Source organism: Artemia franciscana, chromosome 21 (genome assembly GCF_032884065.1).
Source record: "Artemia franciscana chromosome 21, ASM3288406v1, whole genome shotgun sequence".
NCBI classification, from domain to species: domain Eukaryota; kingdom Metazoa; phylum Arthropoda; class Branchiopoda; order Anostraca; family Artemiidae; genus Artemia; species Artemia franciscana.
In genome coordinates this window covers 16,700,358-16,720,746 of record NC_088883.1, presented here as the reverse complement: position 1 = coordinate 16,720,746, position 20,389 = coordinate 16,700,358, and the positions used below count along the sequence as shown (strand labels likewise).

The 20,389-nt window shown below is 35.1% G+C and overlaps 1 protein-coding gene across 3 annotated transcripts in view; it reads right to left on the bottom strand.

The window, feature by feature from the left end:
* Positions 1–4,570: 4,570 nt before the first annotated feature.
* Positions 4,571–20,389, bottom strand: part of LOC136040610 (uncharacterized) — a 69,128-nt gene continuing 53,309 nt past the window's right edge. For 2 of the 3 annotated variants that reach the window (XM_065724885.1, XM_065724886.1), the window contains 2 exons: positions 13,802–15,523; positions 4,571–4,769 (listed from right to left, as the gene is read on the bottom strand). In XM_065724885.1, coding sequence (XP_065580957.1) covers positions 4,652–4,769; positions 13,802–15,522 — 1,839 coding nt within the window. In that variant the 5' untranslated portion in view covers position 15,523 and the 3' untranslated portion in view covers positions 4,571–4,651. The remainder of the gene's footprint in view (positions 4,770–13,801; positions 15,524–20,389) is intronic. The other variant, XM_065724887.1, reaches the window with a different exon arrangement.

The window sequence follows — 20,389 nt, the reverse complement described above, 5'->3', positions numbered from 1 at the left end:
ACTAACCTTAGTCATGTTGACATTTTACAATATGGAGACTCACATAGTGGTGTTTAACAATCTTAAAAGTCTTAAAATCTGAACGTGTAGTATATTTTGTAAGGATGGTGTTAATATGAAATTGCTTTTGGAAGGTAACCTTGTTAAAAAAAAATAAAATTATGAATTTATTCCGGTTTTAAGGGGGTTCAAAGAGCGAAGAGAAGGACAGAAATCTGGTTGTCTTTGATTTTAGAAGCAAAAGTGAAGTTTCCACATAAAAATGAAGCATATACTAAGACAGTAAGAATGGCTGCATCTTCTACTTCTGAGGACATGTCATACCTAAGGTAAGACATAATGCTACCGGTTTTTTTTTTTTTTTATATTTGGTTCTTAAAATGACCAGGAAACGAAAACAAAATAACTGCGGCATCTGAAATTATGAAGTATGTGCAAATGATATGCTTTTTTTCAGTACAATATAATTTGGTTTAGGGTTTCCGGATTAAAATGCTCGCAACTTTTGAGATTGCTTTTACAGTGTCTAAATATAATTGTCCGATATCATTATAATTCTCCAAATATTTCCCAACATTACTACAAACACCTTTATACCATTGCCAATCTCAAATTTATATCAATAATTCACACTTCACGACAGACAATGAGAAGAAACTTATTTCTCAATGAAGAAGTAAGGGAAACTATGTTAAAAGCAGTGGTAGGACAAGGAGGAAAGCACATATGAATTACAATCCATCAATACTAGAGCTGAACTCTAATCTGGTTTATAGTCCAGGACGGCCAAGATAAAAGAAATTTGGTGTGAGTAAAGAAAGAAAGATCTTCAAGGCCTGGTTGTGGTTGTAGAAGCAAAATAAAGAATTAAAAAAAGTGAATTACTAAAATATTATAGTTTTTATACATATGAATTAAAAAAAAAAATTAAAGAAGTTTTTCAACAAAAAGTTAAGGCCATACTGAATTGAATATCAGAAGAAGTAAGTCCTATAATAACTCAAACTCAAAACGACTTTAGAATTTACTGTTAAAGAATAAATTAAACCCAAAACGAACAGAAATTGCCTCGTTCTCTCACTGTAAAAATCTATAGCCTACTGCGTTGTTGGCACTTCACTCAAAACAAATTATGATAAAAAATTGTCTTTTTTACTTATGAAAACATTGAAAATGAACACAAGAATTACAGTAAAATTAAATTCTGAAGTGATTTTATGAATTTCAAAAGCAAATTGTGAAGCCTTTAGCAATTAATGTTATAAGACATAAAAAATTCAGTTTAATTTCATTAGTAGTTTCCAAGACTGTTCAAAACAAATATAGCTTCACAAATCAATCAATCAACCATTTTATCAATCCTAAAACACTATTACAACCGTAAAAAAAATTTTCGGCCCAAGAAGCTTTGCTTGTTATGGGCCATATAACACAATAATAGAGCATTAAAAGAACCATAAATAGTAAAAAAACTAAAAGAACTATAAATAATACCCTAAATCAAACAATACATATGAAATATGTAAGATGAAAATATATAAAGATGAAGGATAATAAACACTAGCATACAGTAAAAAAAACACTGGTAGAAATTATAATAATAGAAATAAGTAGAAGCCAAGTAACTGGAAAGGCCCGATGAAAAACCACAAATAAGAGTTTGGATACTGGCCCCTTCCCTAACTGTAGGAGTCTTAAGACTACTGCATCATTGGCACTTCACTGAAAACGAATTAAATTACAAATATTTTCTTTTCCAGTTATTACAGTATTGAAATTCAAGATAAAAAATGCAGTGAAATAAAATCTCGAACAGCTGATATTCCAACGATTAATATCGTTATAAATCAATTATTCAGTTTGATTTTACTTGAGCTTTCCAAGACTGTTCAAGACACATATAGTTTTCAGTGAAGCGCCAATGACGCAGTAGGTCGCAGACTTTTAGTGTGAGAGAACGAAGCAATATCCAAGTTCTTGTTTGTATTGATTTGTGTTCGTTTCAAGCATGATTTGCATATTCAACTTAAGTTCCACTCGCTTTAAGTTTGATTTTGTTCATTTATATTACGACCTATTTTAAGCTTGTTTGTAATAAGTATTTATTTCATTTCTGTTCGGTTTGGATTTCTTTTATACTTTAATAGCAAAAGATATTTGTTGATTATAATTTTGATTTGCAGATCCAGTTTAAGCTATACTCGTTTTAAGAATTATTTATTCATTTATATTAGTACCTGGTGTATGTTTGTTAGTATGATTGTTTATTTAAATTTCTGTTTGTTTTGGGGTTCATTTATTCTTAAATAGTAGTTTTTGGTTGTTTTGAGTTTGAGTTGATGAAGGTTTCTACTTCTTCTGATCTTAAGTTTAATATGGCCTTTACTTTTCTTTGAAAAACCTCTTTTTCATTCCTTTTTTTAAATTAATTTCTGTTCGTTTTTGATTGCCAAAGTTTCAAGTTTTTCAAAATTCCCATTCCAAAATAATTTTTTGTTTCAAAGTAAATTCCAGAATCAAGCTAAATGTGCCTTTAACAATCGTAGCAAAACTAATAGAATTCAACTGAATTTTTGATATACAATGATATTAATAGCTTAAAGCTCACCAGCTTACGATTTTGTTTCACTCAGGGCTGGATTTAAAGGTTTGACACTTCTAGGCTCAACCGTTTTCCCGCTCCGTTTTTGTCAGATTTTCGGGGAAATTCCCAAAACTTCAGCCCTGTGAAAGCTACAAGGCCTAGTGGGCCTATTGATAGATCCTGGCCTGGTTTTACGTTACTTTTCATTTTACTTTCAATGTTGTAATAAGTGCGAAAGAAAATATTTTTAATATATTTTAATATTTTTCTTATTTGTAGTAAAGACTATAGATACCTTGAATAGCTTTGGAAAGAGGTACTAAAGTTAAACTGAATTTCCATCTTTTTTTTATTACTGTTAATAAGTTTTTATGGATGGAGAGGATGGATCAGGAATCAGCTCCCATGATTTTTGGAATAAAAAATGGTTAATGTTTTTTGTGGAGGGGGGTCAAGCCATATTGGAAAGACCAGGGGTCAACTTCTTTGGGTTTTTTTAAACATATCGTTAATGTATTTTTTAAGTGGGGATGGGAGTCGGGCTTATCTGATCTTTGAACTATTTTAATAACCCTCGCATAAGGATTTTGTATGTCCCCAGGGCATAACACAAAAAACTTGCCCCCCAGGCTTTTTGAGGCTGTGTTGATCCCAGAGTTTTGTTATCTGATCTTTAGACTTATTTCAAAATGGGTATCTAAGAAATTTGGTCGAAGGAATTTGGGGTAAAGAGGACAGGGGGGGGGGGGGGGGTTAGCTACCCACCGATCTTTTCAAATTTTTATCGGATGTATTTGGGAAAAAAGAAACTTGGGGAGGGGCGGTTGCCCTGTGATAACTTTTGACCCTGAAAAAGAGTGATAAAAATTCCGATCAAAATTAGAATTAGTCCCTGTAGTTCATACCACCATCCCTTCCGTAAAAACCTTATGTGCCCCAAAGACATTATTTACAATACTTGCCCCCAGGTTCTGGCGGGCTGCGTTATCCCTGGAGTTTTGTTATATGATCTATACCTATTTTTACAAAATTACTACATAATATATTTGATTGAACACACTTGGAGAAAAGAAGGCTGGTGTGGGGGGGAGGGGACTGGGCGGTTGTATTGACCCTAGAGTCTTTTTTATCTGATGCTTGAACTATTTTTAACAGAACTGCTATCTCAAAATTATTATTGGATGGGTTTGAAGAAAAACAGTGGGGGCTAGTTGTCCTGCCATCTCTTTTGACTCTTAAAAAGTGAACCAGAACTTACAATTTTCAATGAAATGATTCCCCTCTGAAGATTATACGAGCACTCATTCTACAAAACTAAACATGACCCCAGGGCATAACTTACAGCCCCTGGGTCCTGGGGAGTTGTGTTGACTCAATAGTTTTTTATGTATATTTAACAAACATAGTCTTTGAAATTTCTTTAACAAAACGGGTATCTCAAAACTTTAATTGGATGCATTTGGGGAAAAAGGGCACGGAAGGGGAGCCGTCTTTTCCGTCTTCAAGATCAAGGTCTCACTCCCGGACAAGTGGGCAGTTGAAGAGATGTGTTTTAACCTGAACGGAAACCCAGGCTATCAAGATAATGACTCTGTAATATCGCACGAACGGCTGAGGAGATCAAAAAAAACTTTGTGGGAGTGTTTGGGGAGCACAAGGGGACATCAAGCATTATATTTACATAAAACATTCCAGTTTTAAAAAGCTTGTCTCCTAAATAATGGTTTATTTGCGATTAATGATCAAAAAAAATTTCTCAAAAGTTTGGTCTTGGGCAACCATATGTAATGTAAAAGCAAAAAAATTTGTATGCCCCAAAAATGAGACCAGTACTTCTCGCTGTTCAGCAAGGTCTTTTAATACTCTCATTCTGTTCAGCCAAGTTTCTTGACTTGAAATATGTTCGATTTTTCTAGACCAAACGACTGCACAATTTGAGATACGAAAAATTTCTTCTCTTCAATCAGCTTTGAAAATAACGATCTGTAAACATCAAAAATTGTATTGTGTAAATAAATAAACAAAAAATTCAATGCAAAATTGTAAGCAAAACCATCACACCTTTAATCATCCCGTGTCACATCGATACAACCTGCACTCTTTCATTGTCCAGTCCCCAATGGTAACTTTTCGGAAAGCAAGTTTTGCTCGTCCAAACTTCGCTGGGACAAACATCTCCACAAGCCTAAACATAAGTAAAAAAAATGACTTAATCATTACTAAATATGATTACAAAGAAGCCATAAGAAAAGAAATAAATTAAGCGTTTGGACACCTCCCTAAACACTTAATAAGTGTACATTTTAAGAAACTGAAACTATGACTTTTTATGAAAAACTGAAACTATGAGGAAAGAAACTACGAATTGCAATTGAAATTATAAGTTTTAATTGAAACCTGAATTCTTCTTCTTAAAGGTTTTCGTTCTAGAGGCAGTGCCTCTTATTTTTACAGCAATATTTTTTTCTTTCTAATATACAAGTTATTGTTTTCTAATTCCTTGCTAAGTAAAATACGACATCTGTCAACCGTTCAAAATCGAAAAGTAACTTTTAAACAGATGTTGCTACTTCACAACATGGAAAATCATGATAAACATTGTATATTAAGTGGGTAAATATAAAAGAGATTGACTATGCTATGATTTTATAAACGTCATGGTAACCAATAGTAGGACCTTTATACAGAGTAAGAGATTCCGCTAAATTATTAAAATGAACTTCTTTCGCACGCTGATCCATGGTTTGCGTTCAGCAGGTACAGATCTCCTGATTCGATGCCTCTTGACGGGAGTGTAACTCTTGGTTGGGGACCCCTAACCTCAGGATTTCAAGTCCGGAGCGCTAACCACTTGACTAGGACGGCTAAACATATATATATATATATATATATATATATATATATATATATATATATATATATATATATATATATATATATATATATATATATATATATATATATATATATATATATATATATATATATATATATATATATATATATATATATATATATATATATATATATATATATATATATATATATATATATATATTGACTACCAATGTTCATTGTCTTAGCGCGTTCAGAAGCACCGAACTCGCCAAAGCACTTGGAATCCCCCCTCCAACATACCAAAGATAGCAGATTCAGTCCGGTTATGTCAGAAACCTATATAGTACTTGTACTTATTCTTCCAAGTTTCATCCCGATCTCACCGCTCTAAGCGTTGTCCAAGATTTCCAGTTTTCCCCTTCAACTCTCACAATTTCACCGGATCCGGTCGGGAATTAAAACAAGAGCTCTGAGACACAAGATCCTTCTAAATATTAAATTTCATTAAGATCTGATCACCCGTTCGTAAGCTAAAAACACCTCATTTTTTCTAATTTTTCCAAATCCACCCCCCCCCCCCCCAGCTCCCGCAAAGAGATTAGACCCGGCCAGATTATTTCAATCACGTATCTAGGAATGTACTTATTCTTCCCACCAAGTTTCATCCCGATTTCTCCATTCTAAGCGTTTTCGAAGATTTCCAGTTTCCCCCTCGAACTCCTCCAATGTCACCAGATCCAGTCAGGATTTAGAATAAGAGCTCTGAGACACGAGATCCTTCTGAATATCAAATTTCATCAAGATCTGATCACCTGTTCGTAAGTGAAAGGTACCCCGTTTTTCCTAGCTTTTCCAAATTAACTGTTCAAACAAGCCCTCTCTGAAGTTTATACGAGCATTCCTTCCATAAAAACAGTATATACCCCCAGGCCATAGCTTACAAAGCCTGCCCCCATATCCTGGGGGAGTTGTATCGATACCGAAATTTTTCTTATCTGGCCTTTGAAATATTTTTAACAATATGGCTATAAAATTTTTCTATCAGATGCATTTCAGGGAAAAGGGGCGTGGGGGGGCTATTTGCCCTTCGATCTCTTTTGACTCTTAAGAACTGAACTAAAACTTTCAATTTCCAATCAAATGAGCCCTTTCTGAAGTTTATGCGAGCATTCCTTCCATAAAAACCATATATGGCCCCAGCACATAACTTACAACGCCTGCCCCCAGGCCCTGAGGCATTATGTCTACCCTGGAGTTTTCGTTACATAATCTCTGAACTATCTTTTAAAAATGGTTATCTCAAAGTTCTTATCCTATGGGTTTGAAGTAAATAGGGCGTGGGGGGGCCTAATAGTCCTCCGATCTCTTTTGACTTTTAAAAATTAAGCTAGAATTTTCAATTTCCAATCAAAACAGCCCTCTCCGAAGTTTATACAAGCATCCATTTCATAAGAACCATACATGACCCCAGAGTACAACTTACAACGCCTGCCCAGTGGCCCTAGGGTTTGGGTCGACACCCGAGTCTCTGTCATCTGACTTCTGAAATATTTGTAACAAAATGGCTCTTAAAGTTTTCATTGGATGAGTTTGGGGAAAAAAGGGCGTGGAGGGGCTAGTTGCCCTCAGATATTTTTTTACTCTTAAAAGTGAGTTAGAACTTTCAGTTTCCAATCAAATGAGCCCTCTTTGAATTTTATAAGAGTATCCTTTTCATAAGAACCATATATGCACCATGGACATAACTTACAAAGCCCACCACCGGGCCCTTGGAAGTTCTGTCGACATAGGAGTTTTTTTTATCTGACATTTGAACTATTTTTAAAAAATGGCTATCTCAAAATTTGTATCTGATGGGTTTGGGGGAAAAGGGGTGTGGGGGTGAACTATTTGCCCTCTGATCTCCTTTGACTCATAAAAGTGAATTAGAACTTTCAATTGTTCATTCAAATGAGTCTTCTTTGAAGTTTATACGGGTGCCCCTTTCATAAGAGCCATATATGCCACAAGGGTATAACTTACACACCATCCCCTAGGCCCTGAAAGGTTGTATTGACACCAGAGTTTTTGTTATCTGATCTTTGAACTATTTCTAACAAAAAAGGCTATCTAAAATCTTTTTTGGATGTATTTGGGGGGAAGAGGGCGTTGGGGGTAGGGGAGTTTTGAATCTTCAATAGTGAACTAGAACTTTCAATTTCCAATATAATGAGCCCTCTCCAAATTTTTTACAAGCTCCCTTTCCATAAAAGTCATATATAACCCCAGAACATAAACTACAACGCCTGCCCCCGATCGCTGGGGGCTACGGAGAAAAAGCGCAAAGGGGCTAGTTGCCCTTTGATGTCTCTTGACTCTTAAAAGTGAAGTAGAACTATCAGTTTCTAATCAAATGCGACTTCTCTGAATTTATATGAGCATACTTTTGATGAGAACCAAATAAGCCCTATGGACAGAACTTGCAAAGCCTGCCTCCGGTCCCTGGGGGTTATACCGGCACTGGAATTTTTGTTATCTAGCCTTTGAACTATTTTTAAAATAATGGCTATCTCAAAATTTATATGATGACTTTGGGAAATAAGGACGCGGGGGGGTACTAGTTGCCCTGTGATCTCTCTTGACTCTTAAAAGTAAACCAGAACTTTCTGTTTTCATCACTTGAGCCCTCTCTGTAGTTTATACGAGCATCCCTTCTATGATAACCATATATGCCCCCATAACATAACTTACAAGCCTGCCATCGGAGTTTTTGTTATATGACCTTTGAACTATTTTTAACAAAATAGCTATCTCCAAATTTTAATCGGATGCACTTGGACGAAAAGGGGCGTGGGGGGCTAGTTGCCCTCGGATCTATTTTGAATCTTAAAAAGTGAACTAGAACTTTCAATTTCCAATCAAATGAGCCATCTCCGATGTTTATACAACCAACCCTTCCATAAGAACTATATATGCCCAAAGAGAAAAACTTAATACGCCTGTCCTGGTCCCTGGGGGGGGGGTTACGGGGAGAAAAGGCGTAGAGGGGCTAGTTGCCCTCGGATCTCTTTTGACTCTTAAAAGCGAACTAGAACCATTAATTCCCAATCAAATGAGCCCCCATGCACATAAATTACAAAGCCCGCCCTTGTTCTCTGGGGGGTTGTGTCGACATCGGAGTTTTTTTTTTATCTGATTTTTGAAGTATTTCAAAAGATTGGCAATCACAAAATTTGTATTGGATGGGTTTGGAAACAGAGGGTGTGGGGGAAGGATTGGTCGCCCTCTGATCTCTTTTGACTCTTAAAAGGTGAACTTGAACTTTCAACTTCCATTCAAATGAGCCCTCTCTTAAGTATATATGAGTATCCCATCCATAAGAACCATGTAATACCCCCAGAGCATAAATTATGACGTCCATACCCAGGCCCTGAGGGATTGCATCGACACCTGAATTTTTCTTGTGTGATATTTTAACCATTTTTAACATAATAACTATCTCAAAGTTTCCATCAGATTCATATGGAAGAAAGGGGCGAGGGGGGACTATTTGCCCTTGATCTCTTTTGAATCTTAAAAGTGAACTAGAACTTTCAATTTCCAATCAAATGAGCCCTATCCGAATTTATACAAGTATTCCTTCCAGAAGAAACATATCTGTCCCCAAAGCATAACTTACAACGCCTGCCCCCGGTCCCTAGGGGGTTGCAGGGGAAAAGACGTGGAGGGACCAGTTACCCTCGGATCTCTTTTGACTCTTAAAACTGGAACTTTCAGTTTCTAATCAAAAGAGCCTTCTCAGAATTTTATGCAAGCATCCCTTTCATTAGAACCATATAATGTCCCATAGACAAAACTTACAAAACCTGCACCCGGTCCCAGAGTAGTTTTGTCAACACCGGAGTTTTTGTTATCTGGACTTTGATCTATTTAAAAAACGGTTGTTTTAAAATTTGTATCGGATGGATTAGAGAAAAAAAGGGTGTAGGGGAAGGATTAGTTGCCCTCTGATCTCTTTTGACTGAATGAACTGAAACTTTCAATTTCCATTCAAATGAGCCCTCCCTGAAGTTTATAAGAGCATCCTTTCTATAAAAACCATCGACGTTGTATTGGAGTTGTATTGAAACTGGAGTTTTTCTTCTCTGACTTTTGAACTATTTTTAAAAAAACAGCTATCTCAAAATTTTTAGTGGATCCATTTAGGGGGAAAGGGCAGGAAGGGGGCAGGTTAGTTGCACTCCAATCTCTTTTGACTCTTACGATCTGAACTAAAAAATTCAACTTCCAATTAAATGAGCCCTCTCTGAAGTTTATGCGAGCATCCCTTCCACAAGAACCTTACATGCTCCCAGGGCATAACTTATAACGCCCACCCAAGGGCCCTGAGGGTTTTTGTCAACCCTAGAGTGTTTGTTATGTGATCTTGAACTATTTTTTGAAAATTGCTATCTCAAAGTTATTGTCCTATGGGTTTGAAGAAAATACAGCACGAGGGGGTGGGGGGGGCTAATGGTCCTCCGATCTCTTTTGACTCTTAAAAAGTGAACTAGAACTTTCAACTTCCAATCAAAAAACCCTCTCTGAAGTTTATACGAGCATCCCTTTCATAAGACCCATATATGCCCAAAGGGCATAAATCATAACGCCTGCCTCTGGGCCCTGGGGGGTTGTGTTGACATTGAGTTTTTGCTATATGACTTTTGAGCTATTTTTAACAAAACTGTCATCTCAAAATTTTTATCGGATACATTTGGGAACTGAAGCCGGGGTGGGCTAGTTGCCCTCCAGTCTCTTGCCTCTCAAAAAATGAAGTAGAAATTTCAATTTCGAATCAAGTTAACCCTCTCTGAAGTTTGTACGATCGTCCCTTCTATAAGAGCCATCAACGCCTGCCCCCTGGCCCTTGAGGGTTGTGTCGATCCCCGGAGTTTTCATTATGATCTTTAAACTATTTTTTTTTAAATGGCTATCTAAAAGTTCTTATCAGATAGGTTTGAGGAAAAAAGGGCGCGGAAGAGGAGGGGCTAGTTGCCCTCCGATCTTTTTTGCTTCTTAAAAAGTGACCGATAACTTTTAATTTCTAATCAAATGACTCCTCTCTGAAATTTACACGAGCCTCCCATAAAAACAATATGTTCCGAGGGTATAACTTATAAAGCCTGTCCCCTGGCCTTGGGGGATTTTGTCGACACTGGCGTTTTTGTTATGATATTTCAACTCTTTTTAACAACATGGCTATCTCAAAGTTTTTATGGGATGCATTTGGGAAAAAAGCGTGGGGGGCGCAAGTTGCCCTCCGCTCACTTTTGACTCTTCAAATGGCCACTAGAACTTCCAATTTCCAATTGAATGAGCCTTCTTCAAAGTTTATTCGACGACTCCTTCCATATGAAGTGCCTTTGGGAAAAACAAAATAAATAATAATAATAAAACATTGGTGCCCTATGGCCTTTACTATAAGCAATGCTATAGCGCTGCCTCAGATAACATCAACAAACGTAAAAAACACTGGTCTTACAAGGCTAATCAAACCTTAAAAAAAGAGGGGGCTAATCCCTCCCTCCGTCTTAAGCCCGGCAATTGGCTGAAGGTCATTTCCTTTTTGCTGAAAACGATGTGTAGATTGAACAGAGAGGTCTTTCTTTCAAAATATAGACAACAATAACTAAGAAAATTCCAATCATAGTCAAGATTACAGAAAGGCAAAAAATATCTCCTAGATTACTTATATTTGTGGCTTTCAATTCAATTTATTATTTTAAACAGACACTCCTTTTTGTCTCTACTTTTCCTTCGGTTCTATTTCATTCAGTCATACGGAAAGTCGATGCCTAAATAAAACATTTGAACGAACAATGGCAGTTTTGAATCCGTTTGTTTAGTTTATTGAGGAATAATTTGAATTGACGGATTAATAAATGATATAAAAATACATCATTTATATATTTCAACGTGATGTATTTAAAAGGAAGAAAGCATGAACACGAAATTAGTGTATATCGGTCTGATTGAATTAGTTTAATATTATTTAATTAATTTTTTGATATTAATTTGAATACTTTTATTAAATGTAATCTTGGAAGTCTCAGTAATATTATTTTCAAAGGTATAACTTTGAAATTGAACTTAACTATTGATTTTAATTTCTGTTCGTTTTAGGATTCACGTATTCATCTGTAGCATTATTGGTTATCTAAATTCTGGATGTATTTATTCATTTTATTTTGTCAATGTTAAATTCAATTTATTCATTTTTAGTAATTTCTGTTTGCTTAAGTTTGAATTACCAAATGTATTCCCGTTTTTTATTACGATGTGGCTCTTAACTTTTCTTTATTTTTTTTTCCGAAAACAGAATTTTAAATTAATCAAAAATTAAAAGCAGTAAGTTCACCTTTTTTTGTAAGTTTCTTCAATTTTTTTTAATGTCGTTGAATTTCCTTAGAAATGTCTATTTCAAGAGAAATCACGGATCTTTTCAAACAGTTCGTGGTAATAAATTGTAAGTAAGGAGCGATGTGGCTCAATAGTAACCGAAACTTTAAGAAACTGCTTTGATAATAATAGATACATCAAAAGAATTAAATTTTGATGCTGACTCATTATCGAATATTCATCGAATTTCATCGAATGATCGGTAATATTCATCGAATATTACCCATCAACAGTTATGAGCCTGAAAAAATTCAGCCAATTTTTGAAAAGGGAAAAAATCACCCTAAAACATCAAGTAACCTTCATGAAAGTTACATAATAAGATTTAACATCTCAGAGAGCTCTGTTGAAGAAGCTTCAAGCTCCTATGTACAAAAATGTGGAATTTTGTATTTTTAGCCAGACGAAAGATTACGGATGCATGTATATTTGTATGTTTTTTGTTTGTTTGTTTGTTTTCCCAGGGGTGATCATGTTGAGTCCGTGATCCTAAGAGACCGGGTTGTGACTCATTTGATCGGAAACCAAAAGTTCTGTTGTCCTTTTTAAGTGACCAAAAATATTGGAGGGCAGCTAACTTCCCTTCCACGCCCATTTTATCTCAAAGTTATCCGATCAAAATTTTAAGATAGCCATTGTTTTAAGCACAGTCGAAAAACCTAATAACTATGTCTTTCAGGAAGACTTGACCCCCCTCATGGCCCCGGGGTAATGTGTGCAAGATGTGAACTTTGCCCCTTTTTAAATATGGTATTGGTTATAGAAAAGTATACTGACATTTTTCGGGGGTAGGGGTTTGTGAAGAAGGGATATTTTCTGCGCGGAGAATTTTTCCATTGATAGAGAATTTCCTGGGTGAACTTTCCAGAGAGAATTTTACACGGGGGGGGGGAGGGAATTTTCCATAATCTATTTACAAAATTTCTTCATTTTTCACGGAAGAAATCTTCAATAGGAATTATCATAGGGAATAATTCTCCGTGGGAACCTTTTACGGGAAAAAATCTCCATTGGAGGGGGGGAGCAGTTTTCTAGATAGGGTTGATTTTCGATATGAATTGAAAAACAATCAGGAATTAAATAAAATCAAGTGTTTTTTCGAACGAGAGTATGCTAAGTAGAATTTTTCAGGCAGAATTGTGAGCAGAGAATTTTTTTGGGGGGGACTTTGTGACGTGGATGGAATTGCACGGGTGTAAAATCCTGGGGGTACATTGTAAGCAGGGGATCTTTTCATAGAGAGAAAAGAGGATTTTTTGGCATTATTTGAAAAACGATCAGAAATTGAATTAAAAAAAAACTAGTTTTTTCGAGTAAAAGTGAGAATTTCCGACATAGCCTAATACCGTAAATTAGGTATTTTTTCCAAGACCACGCTGTCTTTCTATGAAGAACAAGCAGGCGATCAAATGGAAATAAGTCTATTTATTAGGCAGTGAAAACATAGGCAAAAGTCTGCTTATTCCAACCATATATAGCCTACAGCGATCGCCATCATCAGATATTTGTTGATGACGATCGCTGTATTGCTATATGTGGTCAAAATATCGAAACTTTTGCATCTGTATCTACTGTCTCATAAATGAACTTATCTCTATTTGAACATTTTTTTTCTTCGTGAAAGTAAGGAGCAGCATTGAAACTTAAGATGTACATAAATTATTCCTATATTGGGGTGCTGCCTCCTACTCAATACCCCTCTCTTTACGCTAAAGTTAGACCTTTAGTACATATTCTTAAAGAACGATTCCTGACAAGGACTGTATAGTTAGAATAACAAACTTTTTAAAGAATACCTTAAAACTTTAGCGTGAGAAGATGGGTATTGAGGAGGAGGCAGTCCTCCCATACACCGGAAATTTTTTTTTTCGTTTTAAGTTTTAATGCTGTCCCTTACTTTAAGCAGAAAAAGCTTATTTTTTAATTTGATAATTTTAAGAGACAGTGCGTTTTTTTTCTTACCAGAATATCCAGGCCTTCCAATAAGAGTCTCTTACACTATCTCCAAGTTGGCAAGACATTCTTTCAAGGCAATCCTCAGAGAATATTACTTGTTTATAGACTTCAAACATTTTTTTAATGTTGTCTATGCCTTTTTTCTGATCAGTACTTCTTGTCACCATTTTGACTCTAAGGGGAAAATTTCTGTTGAAGGCAACAGCAAGAGATTGAACCCAAGGAGCAACTGGGATACTGACCTCTCTAGCAGCCAAATATAAAAACACTATTGGTTGTATGATGGCCACAGCAAGAAGTGGTATAAAAATACTCCAGATGCCGTCATACAAATAGCCAAGTGAATCATTTTCTGATATTTCTACAGAGTTGTCTTGATATCCACCGAAAACCAGTTTTAGAAGTTGTAAGAAACTAAATTTTGTATTAATTATATCTTCTATAAAATCATTTTCGCTCTGGCTGGTTGCATTTTTCAGAAATGGATTAGTATCTTGGTTGAATGTAGGAATGGCAAAGGGCATTTTATTGTTACCATCTGACGAGAAGACTTTCATTTTAGAATTTAGCCCTTCAGTATCTGGCGAGGGAAGTTTACTTTTTGATGGTCCTATATCATTGTCACTAGATCCTTCAAAATTTACTATAGCTGTATTAGCTATACCTATCTGCGGCTCTACAAGCATAGTTAAATTTTCGGGAGGTTTTGCGTTCGGTGCATTCATTGACTGTTGAATCGTTGTTACTGTAGTTTTCTGATTATTAAGCGAAAATAAAACAGATGGAAAAGTTGTAACTTGGGCACTCTTGGGTGAATCCAAATAATTAAGCCCACTCAAGAAAGATTGGTTTAGCTTCTGTTCTTTCATTTTTATTTGTGAGATTTCCTCCACAGGTAAGCCTAATTGCTCAGAAACCATACTAGGTCCATCCTTGCTTGGAATCCTGGTAGTAGCTGCTTTAGAAATGCTTTTGACTATTGGAAGAGGAGTTACTATAAATGGATTTAATGTCACTTTGTCTTTTTGAAAGTTTAGCCTAAGACTGTTCATACTTGGGGGTTGATACTGGTTGATAACTTTTAATCTTGGTATTTCCGACTTCAGGGCACTCGCAAAAAACTTGTTACTATGTGGTATTGTTTCTCCAGTTTCTAAAGGAATTTCAGAAGCGGATGGTCTTCGGAAAGGTTGTAAATTAGACATCTGATTATTCAACGTAGTGTCCTCGCGAATTGGTAGCCCTTGCAGTCCATCCCCTCTAAGTCTAAAAAGAGGATCAGGAGTTCTATCTGGCAAAAATGACGAATTTAACTTAGGAAAATTTGTCTGAAATACTTCTGGTACTTTCGTTTGTTTTATGTAGGTTGGTTGCTTAAGGCGATTTGGGTTTAACTCCTGAAGTCGATAACTTTGAGAAAAAGATCTTCCTGATATATCTTCTTTTGATTTTACGGAGCCAGCAACTTTGGAATATGGTTTTATATGTGCTAAAAATCGACCTTTGGGTTTTCTGCGCTGTTTCTCATGTTTTTTTAATTTTTTCACATAGCTCAGGAAGGAACTTGGCTTTAAATGTATGTTCTCAGTCAGTGCAATATCTGATTCAAAATTAGACTTGCGATTAGGATCAGCTGCATATTGCGCTGGTGGGTCTGAATGGCTGAATTCCAGTGTTGCAAAACAACTTAATATAGCTAAAACAGTAATAGCAGCCCAAATCTTCATTCTGAAAAACAAAACAGCAATGATCAGAAAAACAAATTCAATTTGAATTTACACATTCAAATCCTTTTTATTTACCATTCATTTTCCTTGTACACTCAAATCTCCAGATCACTGATCTGGGAAAATGCATTCGAGGGGTTCTATCGTCATTGTTCCCATAGCAATAACGAATAGTTTCAATTAATTTTTAACTTTAAAAAAGCAAAGGAATATGGTAGAACTGTTGAAAAAATACTCTAAATCACTATTTCAAACGTTAAAGATATTTTTTAGGAAAAACCAGCCAAATCACTCTTTCATAATCAAATTTTTAAGCCCATTACAAAGAATAAAGTTCATGAAACAGTTGTATCCCGTTGATAAGACTAAGTCCAACTCACAAAGAACTACAGCTTGATTAGTATGTTATCAACAGCAACAAGCGGCCAGTCCCCCTACTCTTTTCTTCCTTAATGGCTTATGATCAGGAAGAAGGCTTAACGGTGATTCCACCAATGCTGCCATCTAATAACCAAAGTCATAAGTGGCTTTATTGTTAACTACAATCATAGATAGTGACATGTTTTCTTTTCCAACAACACATTTTTTATTTAGCTTCTAAGCAAATTTCCATCGATTTTGTGAAATTTATATCTGGTGTAGAAATCGAACGTGAGACACATTAATTCCTATGGTATAAAAGAACGACACGTTACTTGACTGAGCCACCAAGTCATTGATGATACTATGTTCTTAGAAATATATTCTAAGGCAATCAATGTATTGTCTCTGGGACACTGCTCAGCTGGTGTTAAGCGTCACTACATCGTAACAAGCTATTTGCGTAATCGATTTCTTATTAGGATATATGATAAATGCAATCAGTGATTTATTTCAGGGCCCCTTTTGTGGTATTATTCCGATAATTTTCATACCACAGTAATTTTAGATGATTGCTAGACAGACATATTCTTCTGATATTTAATGAGACTTGTTTCAGTCTCCCAAAATTGTAATGACTACAGCCGAGCAGGTATCATTTATGTAATGTGATGGACCTGAGCACATAGGTTTTCCATTACCGGGCTTAAGCTTGAGTTTTAGCTACGTGGTAAATTCCAAGTCTTTTAAATGATGATCGAGTATCAAAATTAAAAAAAAACTTTTGCATAGAACAAACTCAGCTACTTGGGAAAGTTCAAGTCTTTTAATTAGTGACTGAGTATCAAAAATTGAAAAAAGCACTTTTGCATAGAACAAACTCAGCTTAGGTTAGCGTGACCGGCCACGCTAACCTAAACTAAACGAGCCTAACTTAAAAGCATTGAACTTAATGTAACCTAAACTAACCAGGAAATCTAAAGTAGCGAGAAATATTTTTATTTTTTTCGCTTTATTCATTTTAGGTTGACTCTCACACTGCTTATTACAAACGAATTAGCACAAACAAAATAATCTATTCATCTTAAACAAAAATAGAATAATGATCAGCATGCATGCACCACTTTCGTTTCTCATTCAGTGACCAAAATTTACCAAGTAGCTGAGTTTGTTCTGTGCAAAAGTGATTTTTTTTAATTTTGATACTCAGTCACCAATTAAATGACATAGAATTTACCAAGTACCTAAGTTTATTCTGTGCAAAAGTACTTTTTATTAATGTTTGATACTCAGTCACCAATTAAAAGACTAGGAATTTACTACGTAGCTAAGTTTGTTCTATGCAAAGTACGTTTTTATAAGTTTTGATAATCTGTTACCAATTAAAGGACCTGGAAATTACCAAGAGGTTGAGTTTGTTCTGTGCATAAGTGCTTTTTTATTAATGTTTGATACTCAGTCACCAATTAAAAGACTTGGAATTTACCAAATAGCTGAGTTTGTTCTATGCAAAAGTGCTTTTTCATTAATTTTTGATGCTCAGTCACCAATTAAAAGACCTGGAATTTACAAAGTAGCTGAGTTTGGTCTATGCAAAAGTGATTTCTTATCAATTTTGATACTCAGTCACCAATCAAAAGACTTGGAGTTTACCATGTAGCTGAGTTTTTTTCTATGCAAAATTGCTTGGTTATTAATTTTTGATACTCAGTCACCAATTAAAAGACTAGGTTTAATTTACTACGTCACCAATTAAAAGACTAGGAATTTACTACGTAGCTAAGTTTGTTCTATGCAAAGTTGCTTTGTTATTAATTTTTAATAGTCTGTCACCAATTAACTGAAATGAAATTTACGCATTAGCTAAGTTTTTTCCGTGCAAAACTGCTTTTTTATTAATGTTTGATAATCTATCACCAATTAAAGGACCTAGAATTTACCAAGTATCTGAGTTTGTTCGATATAAAATTGTTTTTCTTATTAATTTTTAATACTGAGGGTACATTCCTTGATTCAAGCTTCTTTTTAGTATGTACAATCATTTATGTTCAAGGAATTCCAATTCCAACAATAATTCTAAGTCCTAAGAAAATTCTAAGTTCCAAAAAATTGTAGGTTCCAAAACAAATAACAAAAAAATTAATAATCAGTAATCTTTAATGGGTAATCGATAATCAATAATCGATAGTCAAAAATCAATAACAAATAACCATTAGTCATAATCAATAATCAATAACCGATAATCAATAATCAAAAATCATAAATCAATAATCAAAAATTTATAATCATTAACCAATAATAAATAATCAATAAGCAATAACCAAAACCGATAATCAATAATCAGTTCTCACGACCATTACATTACAAAAATGATAACTGCCCTTTTGTAGTCATTACAATTTTGGAGCTCGGAAAAGTATCATTAACCATCAAAAGTATGTTTCTGTCCAGCAAGCATCTTAAATTACCGTGTTATACATGTTCTCGGAATGATGCCAAAAAAGGTACCCGGAAAGAAATCACTGATTACATTTACCATTTATCCAAATGAGAGATCGATTACGCAAATAACTTGCTACGATGTACTGACGCTTAACACCAGTTGGTTAGCGTCCCAGAAACAATACATTGATTGCCTTGCTAGCGTAGCCTAAAATTAATGGAGACATAACAAAGTAATGCAAAAAATGTTTTATTAAAATAATGGCATGTAGAAGATCATCATAAAAATAAATGCATTGAATTTATTCCATAAAATACTTCATTAAGATTTCTGTTGACATGGTTTTTTCTATTTTGGGGTCATACGTGAGTTTTAACATAGATCTGGCTACAACTTTGACACACATTTCATCATTGAAATTATTGAGTTCATTGACTGTATCTGTTGGTAAACCATTGATAATAGTGGTTATGCTTGTAGGTGCATTGTTTTTCATTAATACATCTATATATTCTTTTGTTATAGTATTTACCAATACCCTGTTACTTTTACTCACGGTTTCACTGTCTCTTACGACATTATTTTTACATATATTGCAGCTTCGGCACGAAGACAAGATATGACATATGACATTGGTGCTAGAGAAAACTTGTCTTCTTCTTGTATTTTTTTTAATGCTAAAATGCTTTTAAACCAGCTTAAAATGCTTTTTAATGCTTTTAAACCAGAAAGATGGTGATAGGGTGTATCAACGGATAAGGTGTTACCAGCAGCAGTAGCAAGAAGTTGGCCTTTGTTCTCAACTAGATTTCTTAGGTTCACATTCTCTTTGCGTGCTTTCATCTCTGGAAATGATGCTCTGGTATATCCACTACCACCAATAACATTGAATTTTTTTCGGTGTTCCTATGGAATTTAACACCTCACTGTCATGACAAAGCACGCATTAATGAGCCTTAATGAGGATCCAAAAAGATAATCATTAATACTTATTTCATAGTTCAGATATTTGTCGGTGTCAGCATTCAACGCTACGATAACTTTATCATGTGCACACACTTTCTTTAAGTAATTCATCTTTACTCTTTTAAAATATGATATAAGTGTTTAATCTTTCTGTACACAATTAACAATGATAAAAAACATACAATAAACTAACTAATGTGGATAACCAGCTGCAGAGAATTACAGGGGTGGTAGCATGAAAAAAATCCATAAATTGTGTTCACCAAAGGTTAAATATCATTTAAGATAAAACAAAAATCAAGTAAAAAATCTAAGTTCCAAAAACTCTTAAGTCCCGTTCCAAGTCCCGTGAGTTCCAAGTCCCGAAAATAAATTGGTCGGGGAAGCAAAAAGCTGGGTGGGAGGCATTGGGGTCCTGGATGGGGACATGGGACCCCGGATCGCTGGGGACCATAACTCATGCTCAAGCCCGGTAAAGGAAAACTTATGTGCTCAGTACCATTACATTACAGAAATGATACATGTCGGTTGTAGTCATTACACTTTTGGTGATCGAAAAAGGTTTCATTAACCATCAAAAGAATATGTCTTTCCAGCAATTATCTCAAATCACTCTGGTATGCAAAATCTCAGAATGATGTGAAAAACGGTGCCCGGATACAAATCAATGGTTGCATTGACCATATATCCTAATGAAAAATTTATTGCGCAAATAACTTATTACGATGTAGTGACGCTTAATACCAGCTGACCAGCGTCTCAGAAACAATACGTTGATTACATTAGAATATATTTCTAAGAAGGTAATATCATCAATGACTTGTTGGCTCAGTCAAGTAACGTTTCGCTCTTTTACCACAGGAAATAATAGGTCTCACGATCGATTCCTACATGATATATAAATTTCATTAATCAATCGAAAAATGCTAAGAAGCAAAAGAAATATGTTATTGGAAAAGAAAACATTTCACAATCTATCACTGTAGTTAACAATAGCACCATCTATGACTTTGGTTATGTAGATGTCATCATTGGTGGAATCGCCGCTAAAACTTCTTTATGATCTTAAGCCACTAAGGGAAAAAAGAGCAGGGCGGG